The sequence below is a fragment of the Zonotrichia albicollis genome, chromosome 3, assembly GCF_047830755.1.
Source record: "Zonotrichia albicollis isolate bZonAlb1 chromosome 3, bZonAlb1.hap1, whole genome shotgun sequence".
Lineage (NCBI taxonomy): Eukaryota > Metazoa > Chordata > Aves > Passeriformes > Passerellidae > Zonotrichia > Zonotrichia albicollis.
The window spans coordinates 78,906,510-78,928,888 of record NC_133821.1 but is presented as its reverse complement, the minus strand read 5'-3'; the positions used below and the strand labels follow the sequence as shown (position 1 = coordinate 78,928,888).

Sequence of the window (22,379 nt, the reverse complement as noted above, 5' to 3'; positions counted from 1 at the left end):
AGTTTCACATATGAGAAGAATTTCAAGTGCTATAGTTCAGAGTGAAAACTGGGTATTATGTCAGCAGACTTAACAGACACACACAAACCCACCACCTCTGCTAGTCAATGAGTGCACAGTCATTTCCTTGGTGGGAGACTGTCTTTCCATTGTTTGGAGTAAAACTCAAGCTCCCAGCTATACCCATTGTCAAAATTGCTGTTATGTCACAAATGGTGTTATGCTTACCAGTGAATCCTCTGGGCACCCATAGCTGATTCCCAGGGTTCCTGGTTCTTCCAACAAGTTGAAATCCTTCTTTTGGAACTGGAAACCCTTCATGCAGCCTTTAAAGCCGATACTTCCTGCCAGATGTGAACTAATGCTGTTGGACAACAATGCCAAACAAACTGCAGTTAGATAGCCCTTGTCTTCCTGAATGGGATTTTGTTGCCAAGATGTTCTGGAAGAACTTCAGTAACTTGCCTCACTAGCGCACAATTCTTGCATCTTTATGTAAAACAACTAATGAGCCACATTCTATGTTTTGAAAAGTCAAGATGCACCAATTGTAAAAGATATAACACATTTATAACTACTTATAGTAATAGATTTTTATCTCAATTTTTTTAACTTTGAAGAGAAGTTCTGATTTAGGTTTCCTGTCTTGCTTTTATTAGCAAGCTCCATTCTTGCCTTTGCAAGCAAATGGGCGTGGAGGGATAGAATGTAAGAAAATAAAGATAGTGCAGAAGGTAGTCTCACACCTGAGTTGCAGCTGTACTAATCACCAAAGATTAGGAACACACATTAATAAGCCACAGCTGTGCCCAATAAGAAGAGTGCTACAAAAGAGTGGGTAAGCTGAGTGAGGAGATTTGTTGGAGTTTGTTGGCTGTGCTGTGAAGAAGGAGTCAGTGCTATGAGGAGCTGCTCAGGAGACATCACTGAGAAGGTATGAAACTTTTGCAATAAGATGACAACAAATAGGTCGCTATTTCTTTTGAAAAATACTAACAAACATCAGGGAAGTAAGAGTAAGTTCTACTTGCTGATGTGTGGGTTTACATAATTTTAAATGAGAGCAGTGGGTGGGCTTCCAGGATCATTTTTATGTCAGATTTGAGGTAGACAGCACAGCAGTGAATCCCAGTTGCTCCTACTCATTATTCTCAGTTTTTCAACTCCACACCTTTCCAACATACCAGCACAACATTACAGCACAGGATGATTATAATTGAATTTAGTCTCACAAATCTCAAGGTGCATGAAGAAATCATTTGCATAAAATCACAGTGAGTCTGTGATAGGGGTAAGAAAATTACATGGGAGCTGCTGCGTACCAGTCCAGGAGATAGCTAGGGAGCAAGTACACTGAGGGAGTGGGTGTGAAATCCAGAGTTCTGACTTGGCTGCCTGGAAGCAGTCTTTGTCCTTTAAGCAAGGCGTACCTTAGCAGTGGGACTCTCTTCACCTTGTGTGACATGATACTGTTGACATTGCTACCTGCACTTGTTGTCTGTGAGTTATCTCATTGTAAGGCAGATATTGGGAGCACGGCAGAAGAATCAAGGTCTGGAAATTACTAATTTTGCATTGGCAAAACCAGACTATCAGGCAAGGTAGTGCAGATGTACGTGTACGTGTCTGAAATACAGTGGAGTGCTCTAGGGGCTTCATTTGCTCCACAGTGAAATCAGCAGGAAGGCAAAACCAGCAGAAAGGCTTCTGCCATCCTTACTGGGATTTGGACCAAATTGTGGGGTGTCAGTTAACCACTATAATCTTTACTCTGATTGGGCCTGAGGCTGCCTGGATGTGACAAATATGCCTTTCTGTTAAATGCCACACCATTTTCTAGACACAAGCTATAGAAGAAAGGCTTTCACTTAAAGAAAGGCTTCTGAGTTAATCTCTTCATTCAGTTAAGAGTTAAGTACCCAGTGCTCCTACCTACCCTTAGCTTTCTGCTTTATGCAGTGAGTGAGGTGGGATAAAATAATGTATGGTGGTACTTGCAGATTCATTCACTTGGAGAAAAAAGGCAATTGACAGAGAAAAATGCATTTGAAGAGAGAAAATTATGTTGCTTCAGAAGAATATTAGACTACTATGAGACTAGAGCTAGTTTCCCCACACTGCTGCTGCCCTGCAGAGTTGGTTAAATGTGAGTCTGTCTGCAAAGAGGAAGCATAAATATCAGTAGTAGATAGTAGCGGCAGTAGAGAGAGTAGTACATCATCAGTAGGATACTAACTTATGCTCTTGATAAAAATAGAATGATGCCACCACGTTTGGTCCATACTTTTTGCTGTCTACTCTTGTAAAGAGAATGAAAACTGAGTATAATATCAGAGACAAAGTTGCACCTCTGCTTAAATAATTTCTGTATATATTTTTAACATTATAATTGATAATATTTTTACAATGCCTATGGTATTTTTTGTCTGATACTGCCTATTAATTGAGATGCTATTTTTTCTGCTTTGACAGTACCTTCCAGGTGTCTTTCAGAATAACCACAATCTGCTTGGAAAATTGCAGGCCTAATTCATGTGATTCATCTTTTGTCCTATATTTGCGAACAAGTCTCATCTGCCATTGAGCTGCTCAATTGCCTAGATTTCTAGGTCCTTCTGGGCTTTTTCACTGTTCTTTAGCCTTGATTAATGAGAGTAATTTTCACCATCCTTCTGCACTTTCTTTCTAGATCATTAATGTATTTAATACCAGCCCTGAGAGAGATCCTTTGAGCATGTGCTGTAGACTTTTTATACTGTGAAAATTGAAAAGTTACTACTATGTCCTATTTTCTCTTTCCCAGCTGCTTTCCAATCTACTGCAGCATTTTCTTTCTCCACTCCACTAGCTATCTTAATAGCCCCTTATGAAAGACCTTTGAAAAGAACTATTTGAAAGGACAGTTACATTATACTCTGTTTCTCCCTTGCCCACCACTTTGTCTGCACGTTCAAATAACTACAGGAGATTGAAAGGCATAATTTTTCTTTACATGAAGTTTGTCACTGTCTTAAAAGCTTAAAGATTAAGCACTTTGTATCTCAGATATTAGTTTTCAAGTCAGCAGTTAATTCTGACAACAAAATAAAGAATAAAATGTGACAAGATTTACCACTAAGTCCCAGAAGCTGTTGCTCAACAGTTGCCTTTTTTTTTTTTTTTTTTTTTTTTTTTTTTTTAACATGGAGGGTATTCCTGTTAGCAGTTATGACACTTGAAACAGCAGCTGGAGCCTCTCTGAAAATTCTGGCCTTGCTGTCTGACCCTGGGAATGAATACTGCCCATCAGAAGAGAATACCCTTCTTCAAGTAGCCAGTCTGCTCTCAGGGCATGGCCTGGGGTCCAGCAGATTCCTGTGGCAGGAAATGAGTTGCACAGTCTACTGAGATTAAACTGCATTTCTGTCAAATGGTGCAATAGGAAAATGAGACCTTTTCTTCCCACGCCTACACAGAGCCAGCTGACTTTGATCCAAAGAGAACCTGAGACAAATCAGAACTGAAATGCTTAGTGGGAAAAAGATCATCTTTAGATTGAAAATGTGGTTGGTAGAGGGTGTTGGTCACATTTGCTGAGCAAGAAGCAATACCAATTTTATATGTTAACATGTTTTTGAAAAAGCCTTTTTGTTTGAAGAACACAACTATCCCTGTTACTCTTTCTAAAACAGGGCCAGTGTCAGTAAAATTTAAATGTGCTGGATCAAGCCTTGTCTTGAGTACTTAAGAGTTCTGAGACACACTTAAAAGAGTGTCTGAAGGGTTGTTTTACATAAGGTTGATGCCAAAGAAATTGTTTCATTGTTACTCCTTAAGGACAGGCCATGCAACTTTACATATGGTGATTCATTGAACATACTGATTTAATCTCATTTGTAAACCAACCTGTGCAAGATCTCAGTAGGTGCTCCTCCAATGTAAATGTCTGTGAAGGGCATTGCTGTTCTTTCATTGTCCACACTTTTTATGTGTCTTCTGTCTACTACCAAGATCATCTTCTTGGAATTGTGATATATAATAGAAATCTGAAAAGAAAAGCATGTGCTTAGAAGTGTCATCTTTTATAAGCTGTTATGGTGATCTTGCAAAATTGATTGCATCTTTGTACCTTCTGCTTGAAAAGTTCCTCCCATTTAACAGAGAATTTGGTTGTAAATTGGGAGAGGCTGACAGTGATTACTAATAGGAAGTTTGTTTTGATGTCACTATTTTTCTGATGACTGAATCCTCAGGATATTTCAATTAAGAATAAAGAAAAGGTATCAAATTCTACAGTGTGGCAAACAGAAGTTCTGTAAACTTCAGAATGCTTTCTTGATTTATCCAAAAGTTAAGGCATACTTTTAAAAAGTTATTTCACTGTCAAAGCATAAAAAGTTAAATTGTTCTTTGCTTAAACACGAACAGATCTATAGCTGTAGTTTTGGTCACGAACCAGACTTTGAATTGACATCAAGTAAAAGGCAGGAGAAGCAACTCACTATGGGGGGAATTTATTGCTGTCACAGTTACATTGGCTTACAGCAAATTCCCTGAAACTAAATGCAAGTAGATATTTTACATCTGCCAAAGTCCCTAAAATACTGTGCATATATAAAAGGTTGCTACCAAATCAACTCTCTTTTCAAAGGAAATAGTAAATGCTGTAGTTCTTGTAATGCAAAGCATAATAACTAAGGTGGTCAAGTTATCATAACGGCATGGTTTCACTTGAGGAAAGTTTTATATTTGATATAGAAGACTGTCCTTGATATAATTTCATATGGAATTAATAAAGCTTTCTCCCATGTGAATGGTCCTGTCCTTGGCTAGTAATACACACAGTCTGTCTACAAACACTGATTTATGAGGAGGCAGGGACAGCCTTCCCTTTCCTCTGCTCGGTACTGGTAGGACTTGCATGCCCTCTGCTCTTCCGCCTGTTCTACCATATCACTGCCTGCCCCTCATCCTTTGGCACCTTTCATGGCCATTGGAGCAATTATTTCTGCTTGGAGCCTCTGGGATAGTTGGGCAAACAGCTGTGATAGTAACCACATCTGTACCTCATGAAATTTAGCATCGTTAATCCTAGCCTTCCTCATGGAGTCCTCAAGAAGCACGGGGCCACTGCTGAAACCAAAGTCATAGCGGAGGTACAAGAAACCATTCTGCATCTCTAGGCTGAAGAACGTGCTCTGTGTGAAAACAAAACAGCAGTCAGAAAAGGACTGTGTGGCAGCAATTAAAAAAAAGTTTATAAACAGAGTTATAAGACTGACACTGGGAAAAGCATGCTAGGAAATAAATTTTTATTTGCAAAAGTGTAACACATTTTCTACATTTTTATATTTGTAATATATGTTTATATATGCCCATGAACATAAAATTGTTTTATAAGTGTCATTTTTTTGGAAGACTTGGAACTGTTTCTTTATAGAAATAGTATTTGGTGGCACAGTGATGTCACTATTCTCTACCAGCAAGGTATTCCTGATGTGAGCACACCTATTCACTGTTGAAATAATACTACATGCCCTAAATGAAAGATATTATGCTGGTGAAAGCAATGTTGTGCACATATGGCTGTGTCTGCATTATGAGGTTCTATCACAAAGTCTGTAATCACTCAGGATTTTGTCCTTTCATAGGCCTGATGAGCACTGATGTATTTAGTGAAATGACAGCAATAGCTGGAGTATATTTACTATGTATTTGGTTTCTAGAATTCCTGACTGCTCCTGCTTTATGATTCAGTTTCTGTTCTGTGGCTGGGTGACCTAAATTTTATAAACAAGAGCTGTACTTTAGAAAATCTTTAGGGAGTGCTTGAAATGAAGATCTGCACCCTAGAATTATTCTTGTTCCAAAATTAAACATAAAGAAACAGAAACAAAATTTACAGCAAACGTGCTTCTGAGTTAATGCTTTCAATGTTTTGTCTCTTCTCTCCTGGTATTTATGGCTAATGGAAACATGGGAACAATAATTCTCAATTCACTGCTGCAGGCTAAGAATTGCTGTCTTTGGCATAAATGAGTCCACCTTCAGAAGTCACTACTTAAAGAAGTAAGAGTAGGTTTTAATCTAGCACTTTTAAATGAAACTGCAGCTTGGGTTTGTTCTGAACAACATAAACTTGAAAATGAAACAAGGATTACATTAAGAGTATTTATGAGCTGTCTTTGCAGAATTGGATAATGGACCACCTTACATAGACTTTCTAAAAGTGCTTGTGAGCAGGCAAGGTCTCGCACAGCTGATATCCAACCTGATTGCAGTTTCCACTGACAAATACAAAATGTATACATCTCCAAGAAATGTCTAGGTGCTTTTGCTGTGAAGAAAACTGAGTGCTCTGCAACTTTTAACAGCAACTGCTTAGTCAAAACTTCCTAAGAATGAAGGTTAGTGGTATCATGCTATGCTGCAGAGCAATTGCTTCCCACCACCCTCCTCTGGAAGTTACTCTGAAGGCAAACACTACAGAGTAGCTCTTCTAATAAGAGTGGATTTTTTTTCCTAAATGCTTAAAGCAATGTTACATGTAGATGTCTACACAAGTGTCTGTCTGTGGATTGCATCTGCACAGAACAAAGTTTTCTGTGGCTTTTCTAGTCTTTTCTGTAATCCTGAGCTTGATTGGAAATGCCCAAAGACAAAAAACCCCCCATGATTGTCTTCAGAAGCTATTTTCATGTCTTCAAACTCTTACAGAGATTGCATCACTCTCACACTTCAGAAAAACTCCTGACATTTGGGTCAAGCCTTTTTATTTGGACTGCTTTCTCTTTTCAGTAACTTAAATATTTAGCTCTAGTACACCCTGAGGCACAGTTATAAAGTGGCAGCTACCATGAAGTGGCTGCTTTTTGGGAGTTACTTCACAGAAATTTCCTATAGCTTTGATTGACCATTCATATTTAAATAGAGACACAACAACTGGGTTTAACTGCAGTCTGAAGTATCATCACGAGGATATGACCAGTTTGAAGTCCAGACTGTCTCTGGATAAAAGCAGAGTCCAGATCAGGGCTTTGGTTTCCTGAGGCCTTTCAGAGCAATTTCCAGTCACCTCCTAATGTATACGTGGACCAGACAAATACAAAGTGTTTCCTCTTCCCAGAAGTTAAATGTGAGGACATAAACATTTTGGGTTTTCCAAGATATTCCAGGTACTGAGGAACTTGTGGTGCCAATGGATAAAGGGTACTAGTAGGACTTGATACTCACCCCATTTATCATCAGCAGGATCAATCCATTGTCTGTAGGCGTTCGAACTTCGATGTCAAATCGAGTTACCTGGCTGAATTTTCCCCTTCTCTCAATGTTTCTGGCCAAGGCATAGCCAGAACCGTCAAAGAAATAGCTCACAGCCCTGCTCTGAGTGAAAGCCAACTTATCTCTATGAAAAAAACAAACAGGGCAGGATTAGTTGGCCCCATTAGTTGATCCCCCATTTTAATTTAGGGGAACTTAAATGCCTTTACATGCTTTATTGAAATAATTGTTCTGAAGTTCTGTTCTGTCTGGCAATGGTGAGACTGGTGACTTCCTTGCAATTTTTTTCTGGGATTTTTTTTTCCTGAGAAATAATGTGTAGCTTTGAAGGTGCCTTTAACTCCTTCATCATTATATCATGCTTTTATCCTGTGCTATATGTAGAGGATGGGAAAATTCTTTACTCATCCTTGTAAAGTGATAGGCCCGCAGCACTTCCTCATTATAAGGATGCACAGATATGTCTATTAAGAGCTTTCCCAGTTTGTGCAGAAATCCATTTGAATTCTCCAAGAACTTTAGCTGACTCTGGTATGCTCTGTTCTGGAGGGCAGCAGCTTGCACTCCCTGTGGGAATGGTGTGGGAAGCTCATTTTCTCTATCCCAACACTTCCTGCATTTCTTCCCAGTGCATGCTGCAAATTACTCTCTTCTTTCCAGGGAGAGGTTCTGCTGTTGCTGCCTGTAGGGTGAGCAAAATGCTTGCTGTGTCTGTGCTAAATGAATGCTGCAGCTGATGTTCACTTCTACTTCAGGAGCTGCATTTCCCAGTTTGTGAACGCCTCATCTAAGGAATATCTGTGGTGGCTTTAATTGTATGGCAGCAGTAAAGTTTTGTACAAGCCTTCCTAGCTGGGGGGTGGAACTTCACTCAAGGTTATCTGGTCTAGTAGACTGACTGTCTGTGGCAGTATCACTTGGAGCAACGTGATTTGAGTCAGGAGAAGCTCTGTCCTAGGCAAGCAGTGGGGTGGGGAGGGAGCCTGGAACAAGCCCCAGCTAATGTGGCAGTTTCCTTTATGAAGACATGAACAAGATTGTGAGCTAGCTAGTGGAGACAGCAGGAAAATCATAGAATATCTCATGCTAAAAAGGACTCATAAGCAGTCCAACTTCCATACATACATAGATTTATAAATAAATAAAAAAATTATTAAACTTGTCGATGCCTAAGAGCCACCAACTTCCTTCTGGGACAACTCAATGCCACCTTCACTTTTTTTAATGTGAATGAGCCATCAGGACCGGCACTTGTAAGACTGTCCCCTACCTGGCACAAGGTGGCGATGTGGTGGTGTCGATGTTGTAGACGCGCTTGAAGTTGTACAGGCTGATCACATCGTCGTTCAGGGTCGCCAGCTCCAGGCAGCCGATGAAGCCGGGTAGGTTTAGGCTAGGAGGGAGCTGTGCAGAGGACAAGGAAGAGTTAAAAGGAGAAAGGTGGCTCTCTTTAGTTGGGTGTTGTGAGAGCATTTGTGCCTGGGATCTGTTTTGTCCCTGTGCAATTTGTATTTTCAAAAGAAAAGGTTGATACTGCTGAGAATAGTCTTCATATGATATGGCCTTTGGGCTGTAAGTGAAAAGGGAGCACATAAATGCTCTCACAGTGAGAGAATTAGGCTGGGAAGGGCAACTGCAAACAAAAACTTCTATGGTTTTGATGGGCCCGTGCTTGAAAACAGGGAAAAAGGTTAAGATTTGACTAATAAGAGAGCTTACTCAATGTGTTTGAATAACTCAGTGGATATTTCATATCTAATGCATAGATATTCTTCACAGCCAGAAAAATAACTCCATACCATAATTAAAGAGAGAGAAATGAGAGAGCTCTTTAAACCCAGGAGACAGGAATTCAAAATCTGTGCCAGTGGGTAATCCTCAGTAGGTATTATTTTGAACAGCTAGCAGGATGTAGAGACTTCTTTTAACAAAGGTCACTGCAAATGGAATTTAAACAGCCACACTGGTGAGGGGAAAAATATAAAAGAATAAAGCTAACAGACCTAGACTATTCTTTTTATATTAAAATATTTTGCCTTGTGGAACAGGTGTGACAAGAATAACACCTCTTGTACTTCAGAGTTTGATCACTGTGAGTAGCTTTTCTTCATCTTCTCATTATTTTCATTTTCTTATGATACAATAGTAATGGTAATACAGCAAGACAGAATATAAGTAGCTGTAAAAGAAAATTACATTCTTATCTGCAGCGCAGATACATTTGGTAAATGATCATGTTTTCTTTTTTTCCTTTGTTTTTTCTAGTCTTTGAAATTATGTTAAGCATGAGAGTTCTAGTGGTTAAGTGGTGCATTTCATATTTGCAAAGTATGTAACAGGAAAGCAAAAGGCTTTTAACAAATCAGACTCTATGTTAATAAATAAAAGTGTGAGGTGTCCTTTTCTAAGGGGGAGGGACCCAGATGCCTATCAAATAGTACCATGAATCCTTTTCTTCCTATTTCCCTTTCCACTTCACTCTCCTCTTTTCTTTTTCCTCTGCTATGCTCTGGAACAGACTTGGAGGGTTCATTTGCTGGCTGACTTTTTGTATGTGCACATGTGTATGAAACTGTTATTCAGTCTTCAGTCCTATTCCTGGGCAGTTTGCACCCAGGGCTCAGTAATCCAAAATTCCTGCCATGGCATGTATCTATAAGTCATAACAATGCCAAACTCAGGAATGCATAAGTGTATTGAGTTACTCTTTTTTTGTTTTTATGTTTTAGAAGAGCTGCTTGTGGATCAGTATTTGGATCTTTTTAGAACCTACTACAGTTAGCTTAAAGAATTTAGGATTCTCTAAAGTCTTTCTAGGTGTGTTTTTATTCAGCCATGCAATTTTCACAGCATAGATCATTCATAGCAATTTTTAAATTCCAAAAGGGGAACTGGTATGTTCACAAAAGCAGGTAAGTGAGGTGCTCATTTATGCTGACTATTAGGAACTAGAGTGATGCTACTGTCTCACACGGGTCTTCAGACATATTTTGCACAGGCAACTTTTTATGCTGTTATAAGTCTGGATTTGAATCAGTGATAATTTAAATTCAAACAAATTACTGTATTGCTGCTTTGCCACAAGATCCTAATATTAGCAATACACTTTTGTGACAGTTGCAAAAGAGAAATTCTAAGTACCAAGAACTCATTAGCATTGAGAAATAGTGGTAGCCTGCAAGTTAGGTTGGACTAATACGCCTTTGTTTATGCATGCTATTTAACAGCTAGCAAGACTTCCTTTTAGTAGTTTCCAGGAAACCTGAACAGCAGCTCACAGACACCTGATCATCATACTTGCATGACAAAATATGCTAGGCAAAACTTCTTCACCATGGCTAAAAGATAGAGTTCTAAGATGATTAATGACTAAATAAGGGCTTTTTTTTTTTTTTAATGTACCATTTCTGTGTTTAAATGGAAGTCCAGCAAGGTTAGTTTGCAATATTTAATTTTGAATACAGAATATTTATCTGACCAACCATGAAGTCTGGAGGCACTCCACCAACATAGAAAACAGTATTTTCAGGTTCCAAATTAAGAAGGGAGCCAGGACCAAGCACCTCTCCCTTTTTGATGAACTTTTCTTCAGCTGTGCTGCTAAGACTGGGCACAGTTAAAAACATTTTGCCGTGTCTTCCGATCCTGCAGAAAAGAATTGTAAGAGAAGAGAAGAGAATTTCATGTTGGCCAGACTTACAAAAGAACAAACAAGCCCCCATCTCAGGAGGTAACTGAAAACTGGAAGGGTTTTTATTCCTTAGCAAGGACTAGTAATCAGGAGGTAAAAAAAGGGAGGGACCACAAACACTATCTATTCCTCCCTGTGGCCCCTTGGGTCTTGGCCCTTCAAAATCAGGAAGAATTTCCATTTATTTCAGTAGAACTAGGCACTGAAAATTCCTGATCAGCAGTTCTGACACAGCCTTTTCTTCTTGATTTTTCCCACGAACTGTTTGATTTTGGGGAAATACACGTTATCACTTTACCTCTCAATTTTGATGATGCTGAAGTAAGAAGGCCAGGTGCTGACTGGCTTGGCATCCAGAGGTATCTCCACGTCTTGGCCCCCCAGATTATAAACATACACAAGGTTGTCGTTTTTAATTGCAAGACCAATGTAATGTTTTGCCTAAAATACCAATGGAGAGGGATGTTAGAGATAAAACATAGAAAGAGATTTAATGCAGGACATAAGTCAAGGTAAGCTTTGATAAACTGAATGACACCTTTAAATATTACTGAAAGCTATTTAAATAGAAACAAAACCATCATTCTCTAATTGGTTGCTTTCACCGCATAAAACTGTTCAGAACAAAAGCCTCTGATATTTTACTTTATATCCATTTTGACTGAGGTAAATTCAAGGTCATGAGATCTCTGCTGACCATGAATTAGTCATGTTCAATGGGAAGCTGTTCATCATTATTTAGTGCGCAGCGCCATGTGCAGGAAATAGTCTAAAGCCTAAGTATTATGCTGTAATTAAATATTCTGCCAAGAGGCGTTTCACTTGATTTATATTCAGTAGACATTCTTTTTAGGAAAGCTTAAAAATGAAAGCCTGGCTCTTTACCTTCCCAAGAAATGGGTTGCCAGAATGATACCTGGCTTGTGAGTAGTGATTTTTTTTCCTTTCAGAACCACAGTTTAAAGAACAGCTATTTCAAAGTAGTGACCGAGAGTGTACAGAGTGTACAACAGCAGCACAAGCCACAGATAAAGAAGCCTGCTTATCTTGTGGGCCTATGACCTCAAAGATTTGGAATTGACACTGTCAGCAGCATAAACTGATTAAAGCATATCTCACAGAAGCCAGGCAGGTGACATTAACTGCTTTAGAGCACCTTGGTGTTGGCAGAGGAGATAGCAAGTGTGGCTTTCAGCAGTGACAATCAAAGCAGTGCACTGCCAGGCAGTCTAATTTGCTTTTTATAGAGAATCCTTCATTGTTTGGGGTGACAAGTCTCAAGGACAGGGGTCTCAGGAACCCTCACTCTTTGCTTGTCACAAAATCAATGACGGTTATAGAACAGACACCTTTAGTTCTGAAACATGAAGAAAAAGTGAGAGGAAAAACTGAAGGAAAATAAATTTCAAACTGACGTATTTTTAAAAAAAATTTATGCATAAAAGTTAACTGGGCTGTTCTCTTACATTCTTGTTTCCCAGGTACAAAATGAATCTGTCTGGAGAGGCTGCCATCTGTGGGTTGTCTTTGTGGAGCTTTATGTACAAGCTCATGGAAGTGAAAGATTTCAGTTCTTCCACGTTGATCTTTGGATTGACTTCAACAGCAGATTGGCCTTCAAACATCATAGAGACTTGGACCTGCAGTTGCAAATGGGCAAAGTGAGACAGGTGCTGTTGCCTGGGGTCATTACTAAAGGTAAGTGTGTAACAATACTGTGCCAGCTGCCTTGCTTACTGCAAGAGTGGAGTTGGCACCTATATATTGGCATGTAAATTGTATGTTTGTAACAATCTTTCCTGAAAGACGCTGTACAGATTATGGAGAAAGTTATCTTAAAATTGATTAAAGGTCCTAATGAACTCTGCTTAGGCATATTCCTAAAGTAAATTACATTTCAGTGGGAGATAGATGTGTGCTTAGTTGAATCAGGGCTACATTACTATGTATGCCACATAATGAAATTCTTACAGAGCTATAAAACTTCTGCCCGTAATTTATTTCTTTGCTTTGGAAGTAGTACAACCATTTTCTGCTCATGAGTAATCCTGTCATTGAATCTACAGTGATATTTATGAGATGCTAAAAAAACTGGAAAACTGTTCATTTTAGTTCAAAATGCTTTCAGCATAACTGAAGTAATGTTTTCAAGTTTAAACACAGTATACCTGAAACACAAAATACATTTTAAAGAACAGTCAAGCACAACACACAAACTGATTTTTCCAAGTTATATTCCAGTGCTGTGAACATACAGTAATGCACTGAATTTTTTCATTTCTCTGAATGGATTCAAATATACTTGACCTTGGTGTTCTTGTTAGAGAAAAAAACCTTCATTATTTATGTATGGTAATGAAAGTGGTTTTTTCTCTATTAAATATGTGTGAGCCAAGGATTCTCTTACCCTGCAGAAAATTAATTCAAAAGAAGGGGAAAAAAATGCTGTCATCTCAGAAAAGCTTACATTAAATTGCTGTAATTATTACTCATGGTAATTAGCTTTGTAGGTAATTTGCCTACAAATTATAGGTAATTAGGTTTTGTTGTTCTGGCCATCTTATACATTGTGCCCAAACCTTTATTGTCAAGTTGCTACTGCAGTAACAATAGTTACCATGAATACTATGATAATGTCAAAGGCTTGCAAATAGTAACTGTAAAGATTTTAATGACCTCCAATGTGCTTTGTTCATCCAGTTTTGGGGAGGTGACAATGTTCAGGTTTGGGCTTCTAGCATAACCCAAGAAAATGGAGGTTATAGTAAGATTTGATTATTAGCACTATTAACCGAAAGTCCCAAAAGTCCAAAAGTTTTACCTTGCTTGCTACACTCCTGGTTTGAGCAATTAACTCTCTGATCCGCTGAATGCTGGAGGAAATATTGTTTGCTGGTGCCTTCTGTTCTACTCTGCGCATCTTGTCCAGGAGTTGAGGGAAGACTTCTGTAAGTTTCTTCACTGCAGTTAGAAAAGAAGAGACAGACTTTTTTTCCTCTTTGAAAGACTGGTTTTGCATCAGGAATATTCCACCCTCTTAGGTTAGCTCACCTGTCTCTTTCTGCTTTCTGACCAAGTCATAATCATGATGTGTGAGATGCAGAAATAGTAATGATTTCTAAGAATCTGGTATTGCTAAAGGTTTTGGAAATAATTTTTGCACAAAGGACACTATGTTTTCTTAGGACTATAGGTAATACTGTGCTGTGTTACCTCTGTAATACTTTCCTCCAGGAACTCTGCAAACATTACTAGTTTTAACCTTTTAATCTTCCTTCAAGACAAATGAATGTTAAGCCTAATTTTACATCTGTGGCAACTGGAGGAGAAGGATTATTTGTTCAGCATTGGGTATCTGAGGCTGACCTGGGAGCTGCATCCAAGAGTTATGGTTCATGAACTCTTCAAATTCACTGTGGGGGAGATGTATAGGCTGTTTTCAGCTATGTGTGCCTCCCAGAGGTCACCACCCAGACAGCAGCAGTGGCTGCACAGGAGACGTGTTTGCTTGCGGCTCACAGTCTGCTCTCGTGATAGAAACACTGCCAATTTCATCCTGTGGTTTTCAACAATAGAAGGCTGATGATGATGATGATGCAAGTGCACCTAAACTGTGCTTACTACCTGTCCTAGCCCTTGTGATTGGTAGCCTCATTAACTTTCCTGCCTGCATCTGCCAGAGGTCATGAATTAGCGTCCTGGACCTTTGGTCTGTCACTGCTGTGTCCTCAGGTGGTTCCTGTGCAAATGTCATTGTTATCAAAGGGAAATGCAGGGGCTCTGTCCTGTTCAAAGTCAGAGACGTCCTTTCCCAGGAAGATAAGCAGAAAAATTATCAAGAAGGAAAAATAACTACCCTTAATTATAATCCAATTTTATCACATCAGATTCCAATGACATGCTGCCCTTTGAAGGATATTTACACATCACATCATTTCTCATCTTTAATTAAATGTAGGTACAAGAAGCTGAGTATAATGAAATGCGATTTTAGCTGCGAGCTACGTGCATATAAGAAAAATCCAGCATTCAGAGTTAATTTTAATGACATGTATTCACTGTAAATGTTAAGACCAGATTTGTAGGGTTTAAAGTGATATTTTAGGGGTTGCCAACTTACATCTACCTGCTCTTGTGCTCTTCTTGTCGTATTTTTACTTTCATCTGAGCCTCATAGAAAGGCTTGTGTCGGAAGGGACCTTAAAGATCCCCTGGTTCCAACCCCCCTGCTGTTGGCAGGGTCACCATGCACTGGATCACATTGCTGAGAGCCCCACCCAGCCTGGCTTTGAATATTTCTGGATGAAGACTGCAGAGAGGCAGGCAAAGGGGCTCATCATCAGATATAGGAGACTGTATAAAAAGCAAGGGAGGAGGAGCAGACGCCAATCACTTTTCTGTGCTTCCAGCCTGCATTGAATAAGCCTCAGCCTTGTTCATATCAACCCAGACTATGAAAATACACCATGGAGTCCTACAAGTCTGCTTGTTTTTGGATAGAGTGAAAAATCTGTATTTGTCAGTCCTGTTCTGTCTCTGCTTGGCTGTTTTCATTTGTGTTTTACAAAGTTCAGTCTAGGAGTGGGCCATATAGAACTTTAGACCCTCAATTTTTTTCCATTTAGTCCTGAAAGGCCTTATGCATTAGGACTTAGTAATCAGCTGTTCTATATAAAGAACTGTACATTAAAATATCATTATTTTAATGAATCCTCAAATAATTACAGTAAATTTTGGTGATCCCAAAATGTGTTAAATTTTCCATTTAAAAAACCCCAACAAAACCCAAATCAACTTACAGGAAGTTTTTTTTTTTTTTTTTTTACCTTTTTCCAGTTTTAAGACAAAAATACTGCAATCTCAGAAAATGATTTAGCAAATTGCAGCTACTTTTTTGTTTTTAATAATCTATAACTCACTTGGAATTGTGTTTGATTCATTGTCTTAAAACCTGGCTTTTCTGTTTGAAATTTGATGTATTAAACTTGAAATGCTGCTATAACATGAAAACACAAAACTGATATCTGTAACTACTAGAACTATTGTGAAATCTCAGTATAAATCTCTTCCTCTTGGTCTTTATAATGACATTCTTCAACACAGAAGAACATTGATTTTGATTTTTGTCTTTGAGATGAAGGTGAGAGTGGAAAAGAAAACTAGTCTTACACAGTGATAAAATATAAAAAAGAATAGAAGGGTAATTGTCAAAGTGACTGCAAACTTCCAGACATTTTCCCCTTTTACTTTTTCCTTCCCAAACTGTCTGCCATCCTCTCTGCTGAAGGCCACCAGTTCCATGCACAATGGCAAGATGGGCTATTCTCAGACAAACTGCAAGACAAGATATGCTCTCACCCTTCCAAACAACAAGTGAAAGCTTTATTCAAGGGCAGTGCAGACATGCCAGCTTAGAGGCTTCAGCTGCTCAACTGATATTGGCACCAAGATCAGGTGTTTTGGTGTTCCAGGCAACCAAATGTTCACTGTCTGAACATTTGTTGTGACTTTCCTTTGGACTTGGATGGACATTCTCCCTGTCAGATCAACCTCTCCTGGCAGAATACACAGCTGATCTGGGAACATTCCACCATGCCTGCCACGTCTGCATCTGTCTTCCTGGGCTGTGAATCACAATCACATCTGTCTGGAGCTCTACCTGTGCCAGCCTCCTGTGTGGCACTGATCTCTATTCTCAGATATTTCCAACTGATCTTTCTGGCAAAAAACATCTCATCATAGCTTTAAACAAACAAATCAAATGCCTTCAGAGCAAAAATGCCATGGGAAAGGTTCCTTCACAAATGTACTGGGGCATACTTTGCTGTAGGTTGGATATTAGCATCTCTCCAACAGTTAGTTTGTGGTCAGCAGGCCCTCCAGGAGCTCAGATAGGAACAAATATCTTCAAGGTGACTCCTGACCTGCAAACCCACCATCACAGAGAAGACTTTTTTTCCCAGCACGTCACCTAGGAGCTGTTCTTTTTCCTTTTTGGAAACATAACCAAGGGAGAGCTGGCCATTTTAACTCTGTTCACTCTTACAGAGCCCCTCAAATGATGCTGGAAATATTTCCTCCAGTAAAAGAGCTAGTATGAGCAGATTTTTTTGAATCCTGTATGTCTGCTTGCGTTTTGAGCATGAAGAGCCAAATGCAGTCTGTGTTGCTGCTCTACCCACTAAGCTGGCAAGGGAAAATGTTAAATGTAAATCAGGTGTAAAGGTGAATAAAAACAGCCTCATGTGTAAGCTACAGCGCGCTGTTTCTCTTGGAAATTTTTCATCATACCATTCCCTCCTGGGAGGCCAATCATATCCACATTTGTATGATTTTAGATGGTAATTAGAGCTCATAGCCTAAACTGCTCTGTGGTGATCAAAAACATTTTACAGGAATGCAATCCAATACAAGTGCTGTTATATTAACTACACTCTTGTGGAGCTCTGTGCAGTGACTAGCAGTGAGCTTACCCATTCCCAGAGGGACAGGTTCACTGTTTCCTTTTGATGAAAAGCTCAGAGAAATCTGAGTTTCCTCCAGTTCTGGAGTCAGAAATTGGGATATTGAATAGCACTGAATTTTTTAGTGTAAAGGGAACCACTTCTATGCAAGTTCTTGGGAGCACTCAACCAAAAATACTAGGGGTAAGGGTCTTATGGATCATGGAATTCTGAAAATAACATGACTCTTGGGATTCCCCAGCTGAGAGGAAAGACTGTGACTTTGGAACACTAGAAACAGTGTTTGGTTTGCTGCTCACAACACCATTTGTGGTAAAATGACACTTGAGTTGCCAAAGTTCCTGACAGAAGGAGAAAGCATTTAGGGCAGTAGAGCTGAGATTTAGACTGTCTGGAGTCAGAGTCAATGAGGTTATGGAATTTCTCTGGGGCACTTTTAGGAGGCTAGACACCACTGAACAGGTCTGCAGGTGAAGGTATCACCAAAAGTGTGAAGGAAATGACTTGTTCTGGACTTCCAACCTCCCTGGCCATAAATATCTTATGACTAGTGAGCCTCCTGAGCAGAGTCAAGAATACATGGAACAATAAATAGGGGTGCTGTAATCAATTTTTTTATTCCAAATATTTTAATTTCTAGATTGATTATTTTCTTCCCCAATTATTCTTTTCCTTCTTTCTACAGTCACTTCATTTCAGCTTCATTTTCACATCTCTTTTCCTACTCTTGCCTATCATCTTCATTTTAATTTTGTAGTCTGCCTTAGCTTTTCTTTTGTCTTTTTATTTCCCTTAAATTTTTCATAATAAGTTTTCCAGTGTTTCCAGTAATAAAAGTGGAATTAATGTGATGTTTACAAGCTTCTCCAGAACTCACCCTGCTTAAATATTTTATTTCCTCTTTTATCCTCTTTGACCCCTTGGTTTAGACTACAAGCTCATCAAGTGAGGGACCATTTCTTCTCCATGTTTGCACTCCTAAAGACAAAGGAGTTCTGTTTTCAAATGCTTCTCAATGTTAAAAAGCAAACAAATAAAAAACCCTAATTCACCAACCATAATAGGAAGAAGTGTTTAAACAAGCTGTTTATCATTCAGTGTGACCTTGGTACCCTGATAAAAACGAACTAGAATTCAGCAAGTCTTCAGCACTTAAGTGTTTAAATAATTTTTGGAAGTCCCTGAGGATCCAGCATTCTTAAAATATAGTCAAGACCTAGACAACTGCTAATTTGTGAAAATTTTCATGGAGGCAAAATGCTAGAAGATTATACACGATGAATATGCAACATAAACAATTCATACAACATGTTATTGCAGTGATTTCCTGACTTTTTAACACTGAGGAATGGCAAACTTCAGGTCACCCTACCTGCATCCCCAGCTGAATGCACAGCACTGTTGTATGCCTGTGAATTGTGCTGGAAGTCTTGCAGGTTTTGGGACCACAGCCTCACGTTCTCATCCATGGGGGTGGTAGCCTGTGTCACTGTCGTGGTGGCACTTACAGCCTCTGCAGTCTTCAGCTGAGCTTGCTCCAGACGCTCTCTGGTCTCCTCTACAGAACAAATAGGGAAGGATAGGAAATGAGCTCTCTCAAATATTCAAGTGTTGTCATCCCTTCCCACTCTCTGTCTTTCCCTTCCCTTTTCTCTTCTTCCTGTCTGTTTATATACACTGAGCATGATGCTGTATGGAATGGAATATTCTTTTGGTCAGTTGGGGTCAGATGTCCTGGCTGTGCTCCTTCTTAGCCTCCCATGCATCCCCAATATCCTCACCAGCATGAAAAGCAGAAAAGGCCTTGGCTCTGTGTAAGCCCTGCTCAGTAGCAACAAAAACATCTCTGTATTATCAACTCTGTGTTCAACAAAAATGCAAAACACAGCCCCATGCTAGCCACTGTGGAGAAAATTAACTCTACAGCAGCCAAGACCAGCACAAGAAGAATGTTAATAATTTCAGTGACAAAGTATTTAATTTCTATATGAAAGTGTTAAGACTGGATATTTGATATCTAGGTCTAGTAGTTTCAGCCAAACTCTTTTAAGTGCCCACAGTGCCGAACTCTTAGTAGCAACTTCACATCCACATTCGAAGATAAAAATTTGCTCTTGAATGTATGAAGATAAAGCATCACAGAGATGAATGTATGAAGATAAGACATCACAGAGATGAAGTTTGTCTTCCAACCTGTCTCTGCTGACTGCATTTTTGTGATGGCTCTCATCAGCTGGCTCCGCAGGGCGTTCATTCTGGCAAAAGTGCCATTGACTTGCCAGCTGGTGTCTGCAATGGAGTAACCGCTGCCTGTGGGGACAGAAGGGAGGGACAGCTGAGGGGCGTCCAAGTAGTGTCTGAAAAGGTAAATTCAGTCCTGGGAGGTATGTCCTTAGGCATTTACTATGCCATGGACAGTATAGCATGGCCTCTTTTAATTTATGACATACTTGCACTCCTGACTTGACATAATCTAAAGGGAAAAACAGCTCTGCAGCACCCCTGTTTGCCACAGGGTGTCTTCCAAAATCCTGGAGAGCTGTGTTGCAGTCAGTACTCTTTGTCCTTGCTTTACCAGAAGTGCTGAGAATAGCTGCAACTGGTACACAGGAATACTCTCAAATTGTCCTCAAAATTTTAAAAAGTAATTCTGTAATTCTAGATCTTTCTTTCATTTACAGCGAAGAAAGGCCAAACTACTTTACATTTATTATTACCCTCCACTGGTGAAATCCAGCTTTCTGAACATTTAAGCTGCTGTGATTTGATTTTAATTAAACTACTTAATTGAGTGTATTTACCAGTGAACAACATTTTGCAGGGTCACATTTAAAATGGTAGTTGTATCTGAAATGGACTTTTCATCAATGAAATAAACTATCAGTGTCTAGTAGGATGACAAAACATGAGCTACTCAAACTGCGCCCATGGCCATTTCAAGTACTTTGTGGTAAATTCAATCAATAACCTATTCTGTTGCAGCAGTAATTCTGCTTAGTGATGTGCTTCTGAAATTTATTTTAATGGCTATAAGCTGATTGGGAAAGTAGAAAGGATGTATATTTACTGTCATGTGCTGTCCGTTGTAGCTGCATGGCTCGGATGAGAAGTTCTTCACTTTTACCTTTATGGTAAATGACCTGAGTATCAATTCCAACTGCAGCCTACAAGCATGTTCCAAAAAAGAAAGTCAGAATAATCCTTATCAAATATTCCACTTTATTGTGATTAATTGTGGACAATATTTTACCTGCATATAAATGCAACTGCAAAGTCACTGCAGTTTCATTTGCTTTGTTAACATTTAAGATTGGCAGTTGGATTGGAAAAAAGTCTGAAAAGCAAAGTTTTCTGTTTCAAGAAAGTTTAGAGAAATGTATGGTTTACCAAACAACAGTACTGAGTAACAAAGATGGAGAAAAAAATCCTTGTAATTTATCAGCTCCAGTTTAGTCAACGTGACTAAATGCTGCATGTTATTTAGGTGTTGTGACTGTTCATTTCTACTGTCATCTCAGATAGGTGATTAATGCTTTCACTTCATGGGGAGCTGCCTTGCACTCTGTAGCAGTATGCTGGAAACAAAGGGCTGGACTTGAAATCCCTCAGCGCTCTGGGGTTCAGACCCCTTTAATCTAAAAATCCTCTTGCTATCCCACTAATAAATTGCTGGTAAATAACATGTATACAGGTTGGTAACTACAGGCATACAAAAAAGATGTTTGTAGTTGTAGAAAGTATTTTTGAATAGAAAGGCCAAAGAAAAAATTAGCATCCTACTCCTTACACTGAGTGTATGAGTGGGCTTTGTTCCATTTCAGCCTGATTTTCTATGAGGTGCAGTGATGTCTTGACCACATTTCCTGCCACATGGCACTGAGTGAAGCAAGAGGACTCAAGCACTAAATGCCAGCTCAGGTTCCTGCAGGAGCAGGGAGTTGTCTGTTATTTCACAGAAATGTCTCAGTGTGAGTGACAACACAGAGCAGCATCACCCTATGGGACAGGGACAGAGGATCCTCTTGTGTCTTTTAAATACCAGGGAACTTCAGACTGGAAGAATTATTAACTACATAGGATTTAATTCAGGAAATAATAAAGGAAAAAATTATGCAGTGAGAAGTTCAATACTGCTAGTTAAGATAATTTGTTTTTTCTTGACACTTAGGTGCCTGGAGTCTCTGAAACATTGTAAAGTAAAAACTGGTATGAAAATTACTTACATCCTTGACCCGGTTTGTTGTGTTCAGTGCCAACAATGCAACTTCATTGGCTTCTTCAATATAACCAGCAATGTTTTCATACACATTTGAAGCATTGATTGCCCTTTGTACCAAACCATTTGAATCAACACCATACAAATTCCTGTTAAAAAGAGAGCAAAAGGCGAAAGAAACCAAACTGAATCAAAGTAGTTTCTGACTACATAATCACACACATAAATGTACTTGGCCTAACTGGTATTCTCTTTGTTGGGTCTGACCAATCTGAAGCAGGTGAAAACTGTGTGGATGGAAGAGTCTTCCCTGCCACTTAACTCTGAGAATTTTGCCCTTAACATTTATGTGAGCAACAACAAATGACTACTCAGATTTTACTTTATTTTTTTTTCTAGATTAGATAGCCCATAAATTAACAGAATAGCAGGTCTATCAGTAATCCTTCCTCAGGAATAATTCCTATCCATGAATGGAAAGACCTATGTGTTCCAGTGACCAGGATAGCTGTGTCACTGTCCTGTCTATATTTGCCAAAGGTAAGTGGGAAAAGGGGGAGAATCAGATGAAGAACTACCCCTAGCCATGAGAATTTGCAGGAAGTTAGACTGAAAGAAACCTTTGATGGCATGGTTTTGATCTGTGTACTAGGTGATAACTGGTCTTCAGGGGAGACTCCAAACAGAAGATAGTTCAAGGCTCAACATTCATCTGTTAACAATTTTGAATAGGTATTATTTTTTTATG

The 22,379-nt window shown here is 39.2% G+C and overlaps 1 protein-coding gene across 1 annotated transcript in view; it reads right to left on the bottom strand.

The window, feature by feature from the left end:
- The window catches only part of LAMA4 (laminin subunit alpha 4), a 99,411-nt gene that overhangs the window by 18,767 nt on the left and 58,265 nt on the right, over positions 1–22,379 (bottom strand). Inside the window, exons 14-26 of the mRNA XM_014265676.3 lie at positions 21,639–21,780; positions 20,483–20,579; positions 19,609–19,725; positions 18,788–18,973; positions 13,773–13,912; positions 12,418–12,591; positions 11,250–11,392; positions 10,743–10,905; positions 8,531–8,664; positions 7,213–7,384; positions 5,046–5,177; positions 3,886–4,025; positions 229–364 (exon numbers count right to left, since the gene is read on the bottom strand). Of these exons, the coding sequence (XP_014121151.2) occupies positions 229–364; positions 3,886–4,025; positions 5,046–5,177; positions 7,213–7,384; positions 8,531–8,664; positions 10,743–10,905; positions 11,250–11,392; positions 12,418–12,591; positions 13,773–13,912; positions 18,788–18,973; positions 19,609–19,725; positions 20,483–20,579; positions 21,639–21,780 (1,876 nt within the window). The remainder of the gene's footprint in view (positions 1–228; positions 365–3,885; positions 4,026–5,045; positions 5,178–7,212; positions 7,385–8,530; positions 8,665–10,742; positions 10,906–11,249; positions 11,393–12,417; positions 12,592–13,772; positions 13,913–18,787; positions 18,974–19,608; positions 19,726–20,482; positions 20,580–21,638; positions 21,781–22,379) is intronic.